This window comes from Colossoma macropomum, unplaced genomic scaffold, assembly GCF_904425465.1.
Source record: "Colossoma macropomum unplaced genomic scaffold, Colossoma_macropomum, whole genome shotgun sequence".
Taxonomy (NCBI): Eukaryota; Metazoa; Chordata; class Actinopteri; order Characiformes; family Serrasalmidae; genus Colossoma; species Colossoma macropomum.
This window is the reverse complement of record NW_023494786.1, coordinates 2,676,263-2,695,793: the sequence shown is the minus strand read 5'-3', so window position 1 is coordinate 2,695,793 and position 19,531 is coordinate 2,676,263. Positions and strand designations below refer to the sequence as shown.

The following is a 19,531-nucleotide window of genomic DNA, read 5'->3' as shown; positions in this document are numbered from 1 at the left end:
AGCAGTAGGGTGAATTCTTAAGTGTACAGAGGAATATTATCCGCTCAGATTCAACCAAATGATTCAGAACTCATTCGATGGTGCCTCATTGTGCAGATGGACAGTGATCTGAAACATACTGCGAAAGCAACCCAAGACTTTTTCCAGACAATTCAGTTAAATGCAAAGGTCAAGTCAGTCATATGACTTCAGTCCAGTTTCACTTATCGAATGCAAAACTGAAGGTAAAATGCCCAGTAAACAGCAGGAACTGTTTTACCACTGCTGGTTAAATGGTGTGCTAAAGGATAATTGTGGCATGGTGATGACTTAATTAAACTTTGTTTGCCTGCTCAATCAAGATTACAGCTGGCTTGAATAATTTGAATTAAATGACCTGAGTATTTGTATGTTACATTGTTATTCGTTTCTCTGTTTGGTAAATTTCATCAGAAAAGGGCTTTAGATAGAACAGTTATTGTTGATAAATGGGAATATTAAAAACAAATAAATAAGAGCTGGTTTAGTTTAGACTACACCATACATTTATGCCTGGGATCCACGTCACCTCGCCCATGAGCACAGCAGACTGCACCCCTTTCCACGTGACCACTGAAGCTAAAAAAGCAGAGGTGCCTCTGAAAGAAGTGTGGGAACATTCAAAATTATTGGATGATAAGAAAAATGTTCAGTGCAAAATTTACCGTAAGAGGTTGGTTTACATGGGGGCACAGCATGTTGATGAATTTTCTCAAATATGTGAGTGTAGTGATCCTTATCTGAGTACCATGTGTCTAGTCCACATGGCCTCCGACTTATCTCTGTCACATAACTGCTTGGGGTGGGAATATCTTTTTTTTAATTATACAAAATTTAAAACAGATTTAAAACTTGACAGCACAAATAGCATATATGTTTATTGAAACAAAATCACAAAGTTTTTACCACTGTGTCAGAGTAGAGTTTCCTCCACACAGCATTAGCTGCTCTGCATCTACCACACCAACAAGATCACCATATTTTAATAATGTGTGATTTGACCGGATCCCTATGGACTACTCTCACGCAAGTTTAAAAAGAATCAAAAAAAGGCTCAGTGGATGTAATAGACTTTTGATGGATGCGTCTAGCGCAGTCAGTGTGCATCATGACTGATTAAACTGCTTAAAATGGACGTGTAGTCTTTTCCATCAGATGGACAACTAAAACATGTCAAATATTACTGCTTTTATTGGTAATTTAGAGAAAGGGTGCTCAAAGACTCTTTTAGAAATATCAACTAATATTTAAAACCTGTAAAACAATTTAAATTTACCTTCTCAGTGAACCAAATGCTTATTTCATGTTGTCTGACTGGTCTGTGCAGAAAAAAGACTCTGATGGACACTCATATGTGCTTTTTTTTCTCTTTGCCTATTTATTTATTTATTTATTTATTTATTTATTTTCCAGTGACATCTTTTTAAATGCTTGCTTGTATTTTGGAAAGTTTTTTGAAATCTTTAAACTGCTACACATGGTTATTATTAGTTTTTTAAGTTTTTAATTCAAGAAATAAATAGCAATTGTGCACTAAAATGTATTACTAAAATGCCTTACACAAGTTCCTTCCCTGTAGCAGATTTGTAAACTTATTTTCACCTAGAAACTCAACAAATCGCATCATTTAAATTTGTGTGTATGACTAAGTTCATTTTATTGTTTAACTGAATAACTCAATAACAATAAGTAGATTACCTGATTGCTAATGTAACCTACAGTGACAGGACTCATTCTGTTAAAAGACACATGTGGTGCTAATTATGTGTTATTCTTTCTTTTACGCAAATACCTCTTAAAAATCTAATCCAGGAAGGACCAGTGCTTTGGTAGAGCTTTTATGCAGAGTCATAGGTTATCAATGCTTAATTGTTTTATACAGAAAAAACACTTATTTTCTCAGTGGAAAACAGCATGAAGTATTTCAACACTGTTGTTATAGTTTTGAGGCCTTTTGAACTCCAGTTATAGGACTTTCTGACAGTGTGTTACGTACGTTCATGACATCATTTGATTCAGCCAATGAACCATTTGATTCAGCCAATGAGCTGATCAGCTGATCAGCTTGTTAACTAGCATTACCACTACTGAGTGTTGATCAGTTGATCAACACTCAGTAGTGGTAATGCTAGTACCCTACCCTACTGTCCAAAACCCATTTGATGTAGAAAAACGGCAAGATCCTGGTGTGTTCATTTTAATTTATTTTAATTATTTTATTATTTTTTTCTAATGGAATACACCCTTTCACTTTCCCAAATTGAAGGAAGTTCCCACATAAATGGCCAGAAACTTGTTTGATTTTTCATTTTTAGCCATTTAGCTCCATTCATTTGCTTGCTCGTGGGCCCTTTTTGTGCATAATATTGGACACCCCTGACTTAAAACAGATACCATGTTCCAGTCTGATGAACATATCATAAGCATGCTGTTAAAAAGCATGAAATGCGCTGACTGGCCTACCATCTTCCTGATTTACTAGCAGAGGCTGACCATGTTCCAGTTACACTGTCTATAGAAAGATTATTCATTATTATTGATTCTGCACATCTTCCCGTGCTGCATTTACCACCTACAGTGTGCCTCAGAGACGAGTCTAACATGCCTACACAGTGCCCACTTATAACACACTGGCCTTCTGTCTTATTTTAACACTGGAGATATTGCTGTGTGATTGCATAGTAAAGATGACGCATACGGAATGAACTTCCTCTTCTACAGAAAGCGAAGGAGTGTTTGTTTTTCATGGTCTCGATATGCGATTCATGGAATGGCTCCACAATTCTGCCAAGTAGTGCTGAATGCCACGAACCCTAAGCCTCTTAAGCAGAGGCAATCATGCTTCAGCGCCTGATCTCCTCACTCTACTTTGCCCCCCTGAAGGAACTATGCCCTCTTTAGTGGTGCACCCCAGCGCTCGTCATTAGTAGGCTATTCATGTAGTAATGAGGCTCTAGTTCTGAAAATTGAATGAATGAGGCTTGGTGCATGCTAAAGAACAGCAAGAGACCAATGTTTCTACCTACAGGTGAAAATCTCTGATCTCAGATATTATTTAATAACGATTCTTTGAACAACGATTCAATGCCATTTTGAAATTTTAAATGTCACCATTTTCAGTTAGATGCTGATGCCGATGTTCAGTGTTTTTCATTTATATATCTATTACACTATACACTATTATTTATTTAATGCAGAAACTGGGACTAGTGTGCAGTATGGCCAAAAATGTATAAATAGAATTCAAATTTTTATTTTAGTGTATCACAATATGGTGTATTTTTTACCAGATGCTTAGCTAAATTTATTTTTGGTAGGTTAACAATGGCTTATCCTGGGTTGTCCCTTCAGCAATGCTGTTGTAATATGTGCAGAATGTAGATTAGCATTGTCTTGCTGAAATAATCAAGGCTTTCCCTAAAAAGACGTTGTCTAAGTGGCAGCATATGTTGCTCCAAAACCTGTATATACTGTTCAGCATTAATGGTGCCTTCACAGATATGCACGTCACCCATGCCATGTGCACTACTGCACCCCATATCATCATAAATACACGCTTTTGAACTGTGCACTGATAACAAGCTGAGTGGTCTTTAGCCTGGAGGACACAGTGTCCATGATTTCCAAAAAAATTTCAAATGTTGATTCATTAGACCACAGGACACTTTTTCCACGTCCATTTTAAATGAGCTTGGGCCCAGAGAAGGTGGCAACATTCCTGGATCCTGTTTATGTATTTCTTCTTTGTGTTTTAGAGATTTAACTTGCATTTTTGGATGCAGCACCAAACTGTTTTCACAGGCGGTGGTTTTCAGAAGTTTTTCTGAGCCCATGCAGCCCATTTCCACTGCAGAATCACGTCTGTTTTTAATGCAGTGCCGCTTGAGAGCCCAAAGATCATGGCAGCAAATACTGGTTTTTGTTACATACAGAGATTTCTCTAGATTCTCTGAATCTTTTAATGTTATTATGTACAGTAAATGATGAAAAGCAAAAGTTCTTTGCTATTTTACATTGAGAAATGTTAGCTTACATTGAGAAAAGTTTGCTCGTGCAGTCTTTCACAGAGTGGTGAACCCCTCCTCATCTTTACTTCTGAAAGACTCAGCCTCCCTGCGATGCTTTTTTATACATACATTTTATGCTTTTTTACATATCAAGTTACTGACCTGTTGCCAATCAACCACCAGATGTTTTTTTAAGCATTACACAATGTTACCAGCATTTTGTTGCCCCCGTTAGAACATGTTGGCATCACATTCAAAATGGGCATATATTTTTCGGAAAACAATCAAATTTCTCAGTTTCAACATTTGATATGTTGTCTTTGTACTATTTTCCATAAAATACAGGGTTTAAGTGATTTGTACGTCATTGCATTTTATTTTTATTTACATTTTGCTCAGCGTCCCAACTTTTTTAGACATGGGTTTGTAAATCTGGAACTTTTTTATTGTGCAAAATTGAAAACAGATGGCACGGTGGCACCATGGGTAGTGCTGTCGCCTCACAGCAAAAAGGGCCTGGGTTCGATTCCCTGACCGAGTGAGCAGGGCCCGTTCTATGTGGTGTTTGCATGTTCTCCCTGTGTCTGTGTGAGTTTTCTCCCCCAGTCCAAAGACCTGTTAAGTTAGGCCAATTGGAGACACCGAATTGCCTTTAGACAGAAACAGTGCTAAATATATTTCACGTCTTGAGTCATTTTTTCATACGTACATTCCACACACTGGTGCTAACATCTACGACCATCAGGCACTGCTGAAATTTGGCAAATATTACGTGTCATTCATTAGTCTCAGTACTAGCTACTTATAACCGACGACCAGGCCCCCAAGAATGCAGCACTATCTGATGCCTCTGACTGAGCAAGGCAGCGCTGCAAATAGTGTGAGAGGAAACAGAAGCACAGCCAGCAGGCTGGTTTTCATGCTAGGTCAAATAGACAGAGGCTGCATCCAGAAACCCTAAAAGTTACTGCTTTTTCCCATCGATCTTCGTCCTCTCCTCTGTAACCCGTAAACCATTTTCATGGAGCCATCTTACCAGCTGACGGAATACCGTAGACGTGAAAAGCCACTTAAAATACCTGTCGGAGGGGCTTCAAGTGGACAACACATGAAAGACTTTTACAGATTTTAGAGTGAAATCACTGCATGCACGCCCAGAGAGGACGGACAAACAGAGCAATTCAACTATACTTTACATTCTGTGTTATGTTTGTTTTTATATATTATTTGTGTTGTGCACTTTGTACTTGGTGTAAAATAAAATAAAAAGCATTCATAGTATAAAATCACACAAGTGAATTGAATTGGCTGACTCTAGCTGTATTAGGGATGTGCTTTTGAGCAAACGTAATTGGTTCAGTTTATCAGTAGTGGACATCAACTTGTGATGCTGAAAGGAATCGGCTGTCCCATTTATCCAGTTTCTGCTCGTTCTCTCCATTCCTCCTCCTGCTCCTCTCCTCTCCTTGATTTCTCTGCATTCTTTCAGGGTAGCAAAAGTTTCTGGATGCAGCCTGGATGTGTCTTTCATATTACTCTCTTATGTACATGAAAAACAAATTGGACTACCTCAGACTGCCACTGACTATACAGCAGGAGGTCATCGATTGACTACTGCCTTTCCATTTTCACTTGAAACATGACGTAAATATCCCTGACTCAACCACTCAGTAGGGATGGAAAGATCAACCGGCTACAGATTGGAATCGGGCGATTTTTGGCGCTAAACATGGGATCAGCAATCAGCCAATCTTCCTATAATTTGATATAATGACGTAAAACGTGAGCCAAGTTTAGCTACATGCGCTGAAAGGAAACATTTTGTCCGTCTGGAATTTTTTTACAACATCTAACTCAAGCCCATATTATTTTCAGTGTCTGAAAACACCCATGACTTTTGAGGGAAGCAAAGTAAACACCATTTTAACAGCATTAACGAGATACGACACTTTAGAGTACATCTTCTAGCTGAGCACAGTGGGCATCAAAAGCTAGCAGAACATGATACCAATAATAGGCTACCAAACTGTGCAGATGATGAGGGGATTCCTTGTCTACACTGAAGTACTTGAGGGAAATGCAGACAACTGAGAAAGCAACACTCCGATCGCATTTAAACTGGGTAACTAGCAGAGGCAGCCATTCAACAGATTACACAGGCACTGAATTACTGGCAGACCAATATGTGCTTTCTTACTCTTGCTGAATTCACTTGATCCTACCTCTCTGTGCCTTGCACCAGAATGGACGGCAAAAGATTGTTTAGGACTGCTTCAAATGTCCTGAGCAAGAAGAGGAACCGACTGCTTTGCCAGAAATCCGAAATGTTACTATTCGTGGAAAAAATTTGCCATCAATGCTCAACGGTAATCCCTGAGTCAGCTGCACAGCCATGTGCCCATGGCACTTTGTTCTGTGTTAAAATATTCTCTCTTGAATTTTTTTGTTGGAATAGAAGATTGCAGTTGCTTGTTTATAAGTTTGTTGTAACAGTCGTTTAATTTTTTTACTATTTGTGTTTGAAAACACAATCATATTTTAAGGCATATAGCATTTGGCCATGAAGCTGTAACACTGTGCTTATTCCTTATGAGTTCATTGTAATATCAAGGTTGTTGAACCAAATTAAAGCATGTTTGATGTTTTTGCCTTGTTAGTTAAGAGTTGCTTCATCCCATCCCTGCCCCTGATTAGAATCAGTATTGGTTGATTGTGCTAAAGGACAATCGTAATTAATATTGGCCTCAAATCGCTAAATGGTCCATCTCTGCCGTTCAGCTAAACAGGAAACCTTAGCGTCTTTTGCACTGTTTGTTGCATCTTGTTGCATGTTGCGTTATCTGTGCTTATTCATGGCATACCAGTTTAAATATTATGACAAAACAGACTGAACTGACTCTTTAGCGATATTGTTGACTGTGGATGCAGCTGTTCTGCAGCACCTCCAGAAACAAATACCAGTTTCAGAGTTAGATCACACCAGTTAGGTCAGTACCAGCTACAGCTTGGCTTTCAGACATAGCAAGCATTCAAAGCACTGTAAAATAGTGTCTGTGATAATTAATGTCTGTTGCATGCGAACGGGTTCTGGTTCAAGTATCAATTTAGTAGTGCTAGTTGGGCCTGGTTGGGCTGTTTGGGGTAGATCTCAAAGTGGCGTGTATGGGTCCGGTTTGGGCTCCATTTTCATGCTTGTGCAGACCTTTACAATAAATACACCATCAAACATCATCAATTTGAAATATTGGCCAAATTTAAATCTGATGCCATTTTCTTTTCCTGTTATTGTGCTTCACTATTACACAATAATGTTGAAAATCAAAACTTATTATGTTTGAAAATAGCCTGAGAATTTTATTTTGATAACTTCCTTTAGTACATAGTAAATTATTGTAATTGATCAATTGATCATACTTTATTCTAACATTCCACATACTACATACATTTCTTTTTTTTCTTTATTTTTCTTTTTTTTTCTTTTTTTTTCTTCTTTTTTTTCTTCTTTTTTTCTTCTTTTTTTGAGGTCATGGCTTTGTGGTCATGTGGTGAATCTGAACCTTGCAGTCCACTTGCACAGATGGGATTATATGTAGAGATCAGGAGGAGACTTGGGATTTATGTGTGTGTGTGTGTGTGTGTGAGAGAGAGAGAGAGAGAGTGAGAGAGAGTGAGAGAGAGTGTGTGTGTGTTTGCTTTAGTTCTGATGAAAAGATGAAAGAGAGTCTTTCTGAACATCCACTGATTTCAGAAAGGGTAAATGGCCTAGCTTATCTTGGCTCTAAGACTCAGCGTCTGCTCTACCTTCCAACTAGTAGTTATGGTGCAGAACCTGTCCTCATAGAGTCCAAACTCAGGCGTTAATTCAATGGGTGCTGTGCATTGTTACTGCCATGTTAATGTTGCATGTAATGTCCAAGTTGCATTAAAAACTCTGACCTTACAAATGGAGGTGCTGCATTTCCGTCATTTCACTGTTACGTTTTTCTGGCCAGATAGCTTTTAGTACCCATGTTTTACGGCACCACTGTTCTGCACAGTAACCAAGCAGAGAGGTATACTGTACAAATGTGTTGTGCAATTGTGTAATGCAATTAAGTTAATCTTACATTTGAAAGCTGTAAGCTAATGTCAGTCTTTGATCTAGTCTTTCATTCAGTTGTAGAATACGGGATCTTATCAACTTATCATTGATCCTGTATTAAAGAAGAATTTAGTAATGCTGTTTTAAGGAACACACATTGGCAGTTTATTGAGGTCTTATTTGTTTTGTAAAGCCTGAATTAATGCTTCTAAATTGTTTGGTTACTGTACAGTAAGCTTGATTAATTATGACCTGAATTAGGACATAATTGGAGGAAATTAATTGCAATAATAAACAATAAAGAATTTATTAAGACATTATTATGCAATTGATGTATTAATTACTCACCTAAACTTACATTATTATTGTACAATCAGATACATTTGATTCCTATAGCTTATAGGAAGTTATTTCAGGAGTTTATTACTTAAGAGAGAAGAATTTAAAAAGACACTAAACATGTTTTCATTAAGTCAATTTGTCTTACAAATGTTATAAGTATGTTTAGTTTATTAATTTAAATTATTACATGCTCAGTAATTTACATAACATGGTCTTAAAGTGATAAATGTACTTTATTACAACTAATAATGCAATTATTTATTATTTTCATATAACAGACATCCACTTTTGCACTTATACATGTCATGCATGAATAAATGAATAAAGCTTAATGCATAGTGAATAAATTATTTATAAGTGCCTGTGGGCTTTATTGAACACAGAACAAGACCCTAATAAACCCTCAATATGTGTTCCTTAAAGTATCCTGCCGAAAACAATGTAAAGTGTGTTTTTACCTCTACTAACAAGCTTACTGTTGTCAGCGGCGCTTTCTTTGTGTTTACTACTGAAGCTCAGCACTTCATCAGGCAAAGATATTCTTTGATTGTTTTCTGCAAAAAATGAATGTAGGATTGATTTTATTCTGCTTGCAAAGTTTTGGTTTTTGAACTACACCTTTTGACCAATATTAGGGTGTATTTCAGTCATGTCATTTTTTTTTCAATAAAGTGGACGAGGAACTAATCATTGCTGCGAATGCACTTTCAGGGCTATACAGTCCAGCTCTAAAGATCTAGCAGGTTGAGACCTTCTCTGATCAGGCCTGAAATTTTGGTCTGCAACCGGAATACAGCCTGTGAATTTTCTGTCTGGCTCAAACCACATCATCAAGTTTTGAGTCTGAAATTGACCTGAGCTTAACACAATCCTGTTCGAAAGAGACCTAAACTGGCTCAGCATTACCCAGATTGCCTAATTTAACATTACATTTTTATGATAGAGCTGAATAAATGACTGCATAGCGACAATAACTGAGTTTCCATTCAAACGTTTCACAAATATTGAATGGATTTCTGGAAGGTCAGTAAAAGAAAATGCTAATTAATCACTTTCTACCAACTCTGGTTCTAGTATCTACCACCCTGCAGAGTTTAGTTCCAGTCCTAATCTATCATGCTTGCCCCAGGTAATGAAGGCCTTCAGTGGCATCTGAATATTAGGGCCAGGTGTGTTGTATCTGAGCTCTCCAGGATGGTAGATCTCCAAGACCAGGATAGGGCACCCCTGCACCGCAGCTATTTGCAAATTCCTGAAAGTGACATGACATGTTTGCGGCATACAAGGGATGCACATCATTTACCTGTACCGGCTTTCTACATTAGGATAAAAATGTCACCAAAAACTGTTGTAGCTGGCCTGGTTGAAGACGAGGGCCATTAGTGAAGAACTTCTTCGACTGAGCCAGAGCTTTCAGGCTGCTAAAGCTTTAAATGCTGGATCATGCAGCACAACTGACACATGTCGAGTGGATACCATAATCTTAGTCACCATGTGTGACATATACAGTAGAAAGATTTGAACCTTTATTAGCTTTTACTGAGCCGGTTTTGATGGCCCTCTGTTACCTATAATGACTGTAGTCCTAACAGTTCAGAAACACCAGGTGGTTTTGAAAAATAAAGTATTGAATAAAGTATAGATATAATAAAACAACTGTCCAACATTGTTTAAATTGCACTTTCAAGAGTTAGGGTGAGTATTAGTGTATTACAGGCAGGCACAGGTTTATGATGAATGGATTCACTATTATGCGTTTGGGTATTTGTGTTCTTTTATAATCAGGCAGTGTCAGGGGGTGGAGGCTGTCAGAAAGACTAGCTTGCAGCATTGAGTTTTGTTCAATTCATAGAGCCTTTATTGGTATTATCTTACTAATGAACATACATAGCTATAGAATTGTAGTGGAATCCCACCTTTAAACCTGCTTCATATTTGCTTGCAATGTATCTTTAATTCACAGCCAAACACAGAATTATAGTGTTCTTTACATTAGCATACTGAAATTGGCTCAATAAGTCTCTAAATACACTCCTCCCTCAATCGTTCAGCTCCCACCAGACATTAGAAAGATTCAGTCTGAGTGTGGTGTGAAATGGATAAAAGAGAGACTGAACAAGAAAGTGGCCTCCCTTTGTGTTCCACCATCAGGGCCAGAGAGAAACTAATTTGTTGTTTTGTGAAAAATTACTCACATGTTCAATTATTCCCGCAGCGGAGCGATGCAAAGTCCTCTAGTCCAAATTTCTTATGGTTCAGTGTTACAGTTTTCCGGTCTATGCCCCTTTCGAGTTTCTAAAGGCTTAAAAATCTCCCTGGTTGACACGGTGCAAAAGTGGCAGCTTGACTGCGTGCAGATGAATGGCCTTTTTGTTGGATTGGTGTCAGTGGTGAATTAAGGTAGGGGAGTGTGGGGCACAACCTAACACAGGGTAAAATGTGACATGGAATTTTTATGTAGTTAAACAGCTTGAAGTAGAATGTGCATTCGGTTATCTACTTATATTCCCTTAGCAACATCTTCTTCTATGAATTTTGTCTTCAGTCTGACAGACACAATTTTTTGATCATAAGTTTGGATCATAAGTTTTACGGCACGGTGGCGCAGTGGGTAGCGCTGCCGCCTCACAGCAAGAAGGGCCTGGATTCGATTCCCTGCCAGACGACCAGGGTCCTTTCTGTGTGGAGTTTGCATGTTCTCCCCATGTCTGTGTGGGTTTCCTCCCACAGTCTAAAGACATACATGCTAAATAGCCACCCTAGGTGTGAATTTATATGTCTGTCTGTCCTGCGATGGACTGGTGACCTGTCCAGGGTGTATCCTGCCTTCCGCCCAATGACTGCTGGGATAGGCTCCCGTGACCCCGAACGATAAGCGGTTTAGAAAATGTGTGTGTGTGTGTATTGGTGGTTGTAGCATTTCACAATTTTACAGCATATATTCAACTCAGTGAAAATTAGCCAGGCTAAAGTACAGCGTTCCACAGTAAACAATAAGAGGAGCCCATATACCCCTCATATACATTTTAAATAACTATTTTGTCATATGTATATTTTTGGAGGGAGGGGTTGGGGATCCAGTTCTTTCCTCATATCCAATCCACCCCAATTGCATGAAGGGCGAAGGCAAACACGAGCTTCCTCTGAGCCATTGGACAGCTGAATGTGTGTGAAGGACAGTTCTAACTGCCGGTTCTGTCCTGGCAGCCAACAGACACCTGCACTGGGTAGCATTGCGCTGAGTGATGGGGAGAGAGAGGGCCATCCTACCCACCCAGAGAATGCAAGGCCAATTGTGCTCTCTTGGACTCCTGGCCACGGACAGCTGTGGCATCACCAGGAATTGAACTTGCGATCTCCTGATAATAGGGCCATCGCTTCACACATCACCACTCAGGCGCTCAGGAGACCCAGAAACGTATTTTTAACAGAAATTTACACAGAAGCCACAATACTTACTGTGTCCACCCTTTGTCTTTATTACAGGCTTCCAGTTTTTCAACTGAAATCCGAAGGGATATTTTCCCACACCTCAAGTTCAGTCTTAGAAGTTGGTTGCATTTTCTGCTTCCATCAATTCACATAATCTCAAACACATTCAGTGATTCTGGACTCTAGGTGGACAGTCCATTGATCTGAGAATACCAGCAGCATATTTGTTTAATTTGCAAATTTTCTTCTTCTTTTTTGTGTATTTCTTTTTTCAGTAACAGCTTCTTGACTGCTACACATCCTTTCAGACCCATAGTTTGAGTTGTCTTCTCACAGTAGAAGGATGGACAGAAACACCTGTGAATTTTTTTGAGATATGAAGCAAGAGTGGAGCTTGATTTTCTCCTTGAGAAAACGTTGAGAGTACTGTTAATCTGATGGTGACAGTTTTGGTGGGTTTGCATGGTTTCTAATATATATATATATATATATATATATATATATATATATATTTATATATATATATATATATATATATATATATATCTATTTTCTATTATATTCTTTTTTTGGAATGCCAGCTTTAAAATCTCCCTTCTATCACTTATTTTCCTTTGACTCTCCCCTTCCATGTACAGCTGGATTATCTTATTATGTAATTTAGGCAATACAGATGACAGGGTAATAAAACATATTTGCGTTATTATGCTGATTTGCAGTTTTACATAGTGGTCAAAAAATGACACAGTTTCTTGTCACTAATCCCATTTATTTTGATATATTTTTATATGTATTTGTATGCTGCATTTTGGTTGAAATGACCAACATAGAACTGCATTGAGTTAACTGAGTTTGTATTAACGTAACAGACTAGCAACTGTTACATCCAGCCCTCAACCTGTTGCATGGAACCCTGTGCATTGGGAAAGTTGTTATACTTTGAAGTTGTCACTAATGGTATGTGCTTCAAACACAGAGATGTATATGCTGCCAAGATGTATAGCTTGTTTAAGCCCTAAAGGTTGCAGTGGACATTATAGTCTTGTTTTTATTTTCATTACATTTCGTGAACACATTTCACTGCTAGTTTTTGTTTTAATAATAGTTTGAGTAAAGGTTGATTTACATGATTCAATTAGCTTTTTTTTTATTTTATTTTATTTTAGCCATGCTGTGGACAAGACCATTATGTACTGTTTCCTGTGAGGCAAAAACAAAACAACAAAATAAACAAATAAAAAATAAAACGAACATACACAAAAAAACCCTCAGACATACTTCGTAGTTTGAAGTCTGACAGACAGGTTTCAGGAGAGGAGGAAGAGAATACTTCAAAGCAGACTTTAAAGTCAGTAGACGAAGGGGTTCAGCCCTCTCCCCTGCCGCTCTGTAATCGGATCAGCACGTAAGATGCACAGATTTCTCATCGACTTTGACCGCGCCAGATCCTTAATAATGGAAAAGGAAAACGTGTCTTCCGTAGTGACACTTCAGTGACCTCTGTGGAATCAAGGAAGGGTATTGTTTTCTGTGTAGTTCAATAGTTCGCTGTCTTGTGATCTTGCAGGCTTATTCAATCAAATGCTCAGCATTGAAGATACACTTCTAAAGAAAGCCTGTCCGTGTCATTCCATTTCTATTAAGACAGAACTAAATCTTTTATTATCCTTGTCACTAATGACATTATGCAATTAGTGCTTCTCACATCACATTTAATAAGGTATGTATTTTCAGATTTTTTTCTGACTGATTTCATTAATGGTGATTACCAAATGTAGCAGTTATTTCTCTTTATTTAATAATACAGATATGTATCCTATATATAAAGATATGTAATGTAATACATCAGCAACCCCCTTCAAGATTGTGGATGTGATATGGCTGTTTTTAACATGCTCCCTTTTAAGCTACAGAAATCCTACGTAAACAGATATGTGATAGATGCAATTAAATGGGTCTCAGGAGGGATCTGCCTCTGCTTTGAGCCCGAGATATACTTAAACACTCAATTTAGGGCACCTGATTTTAAATCTGTCATTTTATTATGCTTTTCAGATTAAAGATTAAGATTTTCAATTCTGTGAAGCAGAAAGCAGCGCATGTTGTCAGCATTTAGGTTTGCGCAATGGCCGTTCACAGTCAGTTTGTGTATGCTGAAAGAATATTTCACTTTTATTTATCATATTTACCATAGCTACCAATTAGGGAAGATGAACTGGTTCGTACTTCCTGATGGAGAAGGCTTAAAGATTTCTGCGAAACATCACTCTAGGAAGCAATGGAAAAGTCATTGAATGCTAATATGATCCATAGTTTAATCAAGTTTCCATCAGTTGTTAAAAACAGTGGCAGCTCTGTTAAATAAATAAAAAATCTATAGCTTCAAGCTTTAAATGCCTGTGTTTAATATATTTGTAGTTCCTTAAAGTGTGTGAGCTGAGCACTGACATACTATTAGAAATCCCATATTGGTGCTAGCAGATTATTAGCTGGATTTGTTTTTTTTTTTGTTTGTTTTTTTTTTAGTTTTGACATTTATTGCCCTGAAGGCCTAGTTGTAATAGTTACAATATGCCCCTGGTTATTATGCAGTTTATGTACTTATTATGCACTGATTGTTACTGATGTTGACTGTCTGTAATTGGTCTTTTTTCTGATGCATGAAGTTGCTTAGTGTTCTAGAAATGACGAATCATGATGCACATTAATGTTAATATATCATATTGTCAATTTTCATGGTGCATTAGTTGGGTGTGGAAGCTTTAATGTAGTGGCAGTCATAATAAAAATAAATCTCTTATTTAATGCACGTCATAGGACACAGGGAGTCATTTGACATCCAGCTGAAGCAATTCTGCCCAGCTCTCATCCAATGAGAGTGCAGATCCTAGCAAAAGACTGCAAACTTATTTTCATCCAATTATTCATTCTACACTGTTATGCTAAATATCAAAGTTAGGTAAAAAAAAAGGGGGTCAGATTTGACTGCCTTTTATGACGTATACACTACTCTGTGTCTGATTCATGAAACCTTCAAATGGCATAAAAACAAGTGGAGATTTGAGCACAAATGATGAATGAGCTTCAGTGTGTGCAATGAAGTGCCAGCCTACCAGTCTACCTGATTTCCATGTCATTTACATGAAGCATGCCCTAGTTCATGCAGATATTTCAGTAGAGAGCCAATAAAACTACAGCATTCAGTGACTGTAGTTTGAATGCTGTCGTGGCCACGCATTATTCTTGTTTATACAGGATGTCACCAGTGGGGCTCCGTAAGTTTGTTTATACCAATGTGTATGTAAAATAAGTAAACGCATTTTAGTATTGGATTGCTATGTGCAAAAATGATTAGTATTACTGTTATTGTCTATTTTTGCTCTTATTATTGACCTTATAGACATTAACAACCGTTTTAGTTAGTTAACTGCAAATCAGGCATATTTTTCTGATTGTTAAATGTTTACACTCAAATGTATACACACACTTCTACCAGACAAGAGTCTGATCATACAGATCATACAGCATACTTTTGATCACATACATTGATAAGCAGCTTTGCTGAATAAGGGACAGTCTTTTACCATTTTGGTTAACAATCAAGCGGGGGTCCTGTTTTAAAGACAATAAGAAGAGAACTGTTTTACCTTCAGTAAAATAATTTATTTATATTCACTGCAGATCTTTCCCCAGTCACTGGAACAGCAGCCTGGCTCTGTCTCACTTGGCCTGCAGCAAGGTGCATGGCAAAAAAAGAAGGAAAAAAATCATTTGAATTAGTAATGTTATAAGTGTGTCAAGTATAATGTGTTTGTCTTCATAAATCATTATCTTAGAAAGAAAAGAAAATGTTAACAAGTGTGCTGAAACTAACGAGATACTCGTACCCTGTCTCAGACAAAACACACACAGGTACCCAGCACTCACACACAGAGGTCGCCTCGCATACAAGCTGCCATGCAGAATATAAAGGTGTGGCCTTTGGTTTTGCTTCAAATGATGGAGTCAGTCTCAGTTTCTGTACTCAGTGAATGTGTTCCTTTCATGTGTTCAGTACTTTTTGTATTTAGTAAATGAATGAATGGCCTCCTTGCTAGTTACGTAAGATACATTTGAAGGAATGTATATCCTTCATCATCTTAAAGACTTGAGAGAATGCCAAGAGTACATAAAGTTGACAGCAAGGCAAAAACCAAAAGCTGTTTTTACAAATCTAAAATATGCAATAGTAATAATAAGAAAGATAAGAAAAAATCACTACCTATTGAATTAATTTTATTATATTTATCTTAATTAATAGCAGTATTTTTCTGAGCAAATGAACACCTACTGCTCAAATAAAGTAGCTTTTTACATCAAAATTTCTCAGATTCCATGTGTGGGATTACTTTGATTGTGAGAGGCAGAAAGTGCAACCAACTTCTAAGACTGAATTTTAGAGGTGTAGAAAAAAATCCCTGCAGATTTCTTTGATTAACTAAAAGCAAGTCCCCCACAAGGATTGAAAACTGTAATAAATCAAAGGATGGACACACACAATATTGAATAACTTTATATTATATTTAGTTGTTTAGTAGTAACATTATAAAGTATTGAATAGCCAAACTGTTGGATGATAACTACAATTATTACAGGGGTGCCACAATGAGAAGTTTGGAAGGAGATCACTCCTTATTTTAGTAATGTTATGTCTATTTATACTAATGTTTTAGTAATAAGTAGTGTGTGTGTGTATGTATGTATACACACACACACACACACTACATACTCACACTACTATACACAAGCACTCCATTTGTGCACTTTAATTCCCTATCTAGCACCTGTACTGTATGTTGGATATTTCATTAAAAATCCTTTTAAGGCTTACAGGTATCGATTTTCACATTGCTTGTGTTAATGAATCCTATAATAATCCGGCTTTGCCTGGACTGAAATGATCATGCATGATACCTTTTCACTACACGATATGCAGTAACTCTCCACTAAGTGCAAACAAGGTTCAGAATTTTGCCAGAGGCTGTTCTACTTATGAATTCTGTCCTGCTGCGAAGATTTGAAACTGTTCTCTAATCTTCCCACAATTATAAATGAGAAAATAAAGGAGTGATGACATGATACCAAGACGGAAAGCAATAGAGCAATGAAAGTAACCAGCAGGCTCACAACAAAGAGATATGGACAATGTTCTGTTTATTGCATAAAGTTATGCTCATCTATTATTCAGTCTTTATGAGCTGTCTTGCCTTGGTCTTTACACAGCTTTCTTCTAAAGTGCACTACAGACCTGATAGAATATCTATGCCTATGAAGTATAATACAGTTGCACAAACGATTATAATCTGTATGTCATATGAAAACGTATTTAGGGGCCCATATCATGGAAAATCAAATTTTCCTCACTTTTTTGGAAAGTGTAAACATTGATAGTTCCAAAATTAACTGTTCACTGCCCAGCCTGCACAGTTCATATACTGAATCTGAGCTGCAAAATCAGCCTGTTTTGAAATGATGTTTTTGTGATGTCGTGATTTACACACACACACACACACACACACACACACACACACACACACACACACATATATATATATATGTATATATATATATATATAAAAAATATACGTATCTTGTTATATATAATGACATTTGCATAAACATTAAAAATAAATAAAAAATAAAAGAAATGATGGGATCCCAAACTTTACCATGCCCCTTTACATAAGGTGTCCATGAGAGCCTTGAGGCTCAAACTCTAGCACAGCCAGAAAAGGCAAAGTTAGCCTCTAGTTGTAGTTGCCTTAATGAATAGTTTATAGAGTTGTATAAAAGCAACATGGCATTAGCCCTGGCCCAGTGAAGCTTTATTTTGCACTGTAACTTTTTACTTTGTGTCTGATAAACATTAACAATGCAGGCTTATAAACATTAGTAGTGTAGGCTCATAAAAATGCCATGTTCAGCAATTATGTCTAAAAAGGCCTGCCGAGTGCTCAAGACACACCATTTTAAAGCTGGTTTTAGATTAAAATAATAGATTATAGGCTTTTAAAAACTATCAATATGATAAAAAGGTATGACAAGGTTGTGCATCATGTGGACCGCTGCTTTGTGCAGACGAATTGAGTTGCATATTGAGAAAACAATGTAATTTTTTGTTCTCTACTTCTGTTAAAGGATGATACCGTCCACAAGTCAGGACTTCCTGGTGAGGGACCTGGTGTCAGGGCGAGAGTACGACCTGTGCGTGCTGGCCGTCTACGACGACGGCATGACCTCACTGACAGCCACGCGGCAAGTGGGCTGCGTCACATTTGTCACAGACACGGAGTACAGCCAGTGCCAGTCTCTCCGCAGCCACTTTCTGGGTGGCACCATGATCATAATCATCGGCGGCATTATTGTTGCTGCTGTTCTGGTCTTCATCATCATCCTCATGATACGCTACAAAGTCTACAGCCAACAAGGGGCCGAGGCTGGTAAAGGAATGGCCATGACTAATGTCCGCTCGCAGACCAACGGAGGGCAGGCAACCGGGCAAGTTCCACGTTCAGCCTCCAAAGTCACAGAGGGGCAAGAGCAGGGGACAGGGTTAGCAGGGAGCGCAGGGGCGCAACCCCCTTCCCTCAAAGACTCCGCTGCCATGGCTCTAGTGGTGGACTGTGAGAAAGGCATGGTCAGCTTAGAGACAGGTGGCGAGGGCGTCATGTCGCCCACACAGAAGCGCCTCTCCAGGACTTGTGTAGAGGTCAAAAGGCGACCTTCGCTATCCACCAATGAAGGAACGACGACTGTGGACATGTCGGGAAGTAAGTGAATGGTAATAAGATTGCAAGATAGATTGCGCTGTTTTAGTAGCACTCAAGAAAAGCCAATGGCCTTTGGAAGACTCACTTTAATGCTTTTAAAGGCTTCTTTTGAATGTTTGTGGAAAAGGAGGTTGGTTACTTGGTGCACTTGATTTTATTCTTTCAGTGTGACTCATTGCTGTTAAATGAATGTCCATATGGCCTTCACACATGCTAGGTACAGGGCTATTCACCTGACCCAATGGGTCACATTCAAGAATATCTTAAAGAGCTTTACTGGTGAATCAGTGAATCTGAATCAGTGGTTCCACCCAGGTAATTGCAGTTGCTGGATAAATTGCCCTGGAATAAGAGAGTGCACCTACTTGAAATCATTAAATCAATGAAGTCCATTTAATCAGGATCTGCTGGTGCAGAAGGAAGGACTTCTATCCTCTTCTCTTTCCATGCTGGTGACCTAGCAACACTCGTAAATAGAGTTCGGGTGAATTAAAGTGATGATGAACTGAGCAACATTGAACAGTGTTCACTGGACCGTCTCTTTGTGGCTCTAGGCATGCCTGGCTTGTAACTTTCAAACTGTGTGCTGTGTTACATGGTCATGATGTGAAATTAAGTCTTTACATAGAATATTTGACCACTATAATGGCATTCAATTAGATTTAAATCAAAATGTTTGGTTGCAGTTTTGCAAGTAAGTTTATCTGTGTAGTATATAAGTTAGAACATTGAACTGTTGGTCATTCAGTAGTAATAACTTGTGTCTACCTATGTGATCTTCTACAAAATGAAAGACCATTAGAGGAGGAGAGAAATTACCCATAATGTTTTTTCTCCTTCTG

The 19,531-nt window shown here is 38.0% G+C and overlaps 1 protein-coding gene across 1 annotated transcript in view; it reads left to right on the top strand.

Moving 5' to 3' along the window:
- The window catches only part of zgc:172282 (leucine-rich repeat and fibronectin type III domain-containing protein 1-like protein), a 105,701-nt gene that overhangs the window by 57,662 nt on the left and 28,508 nt on the right, over positions 1-19,531 (top strand). The window contains exon 3 of the mRNA XM_036557637.1: positions 18,058-18,689. Coding sequence (XP_036413530.1) covers positions 18,058-18,689 — 632 coding nt within the window. The remainder of the gene's footprint in view (positions 1-18,057; positions 18,690-19,531) is intronic.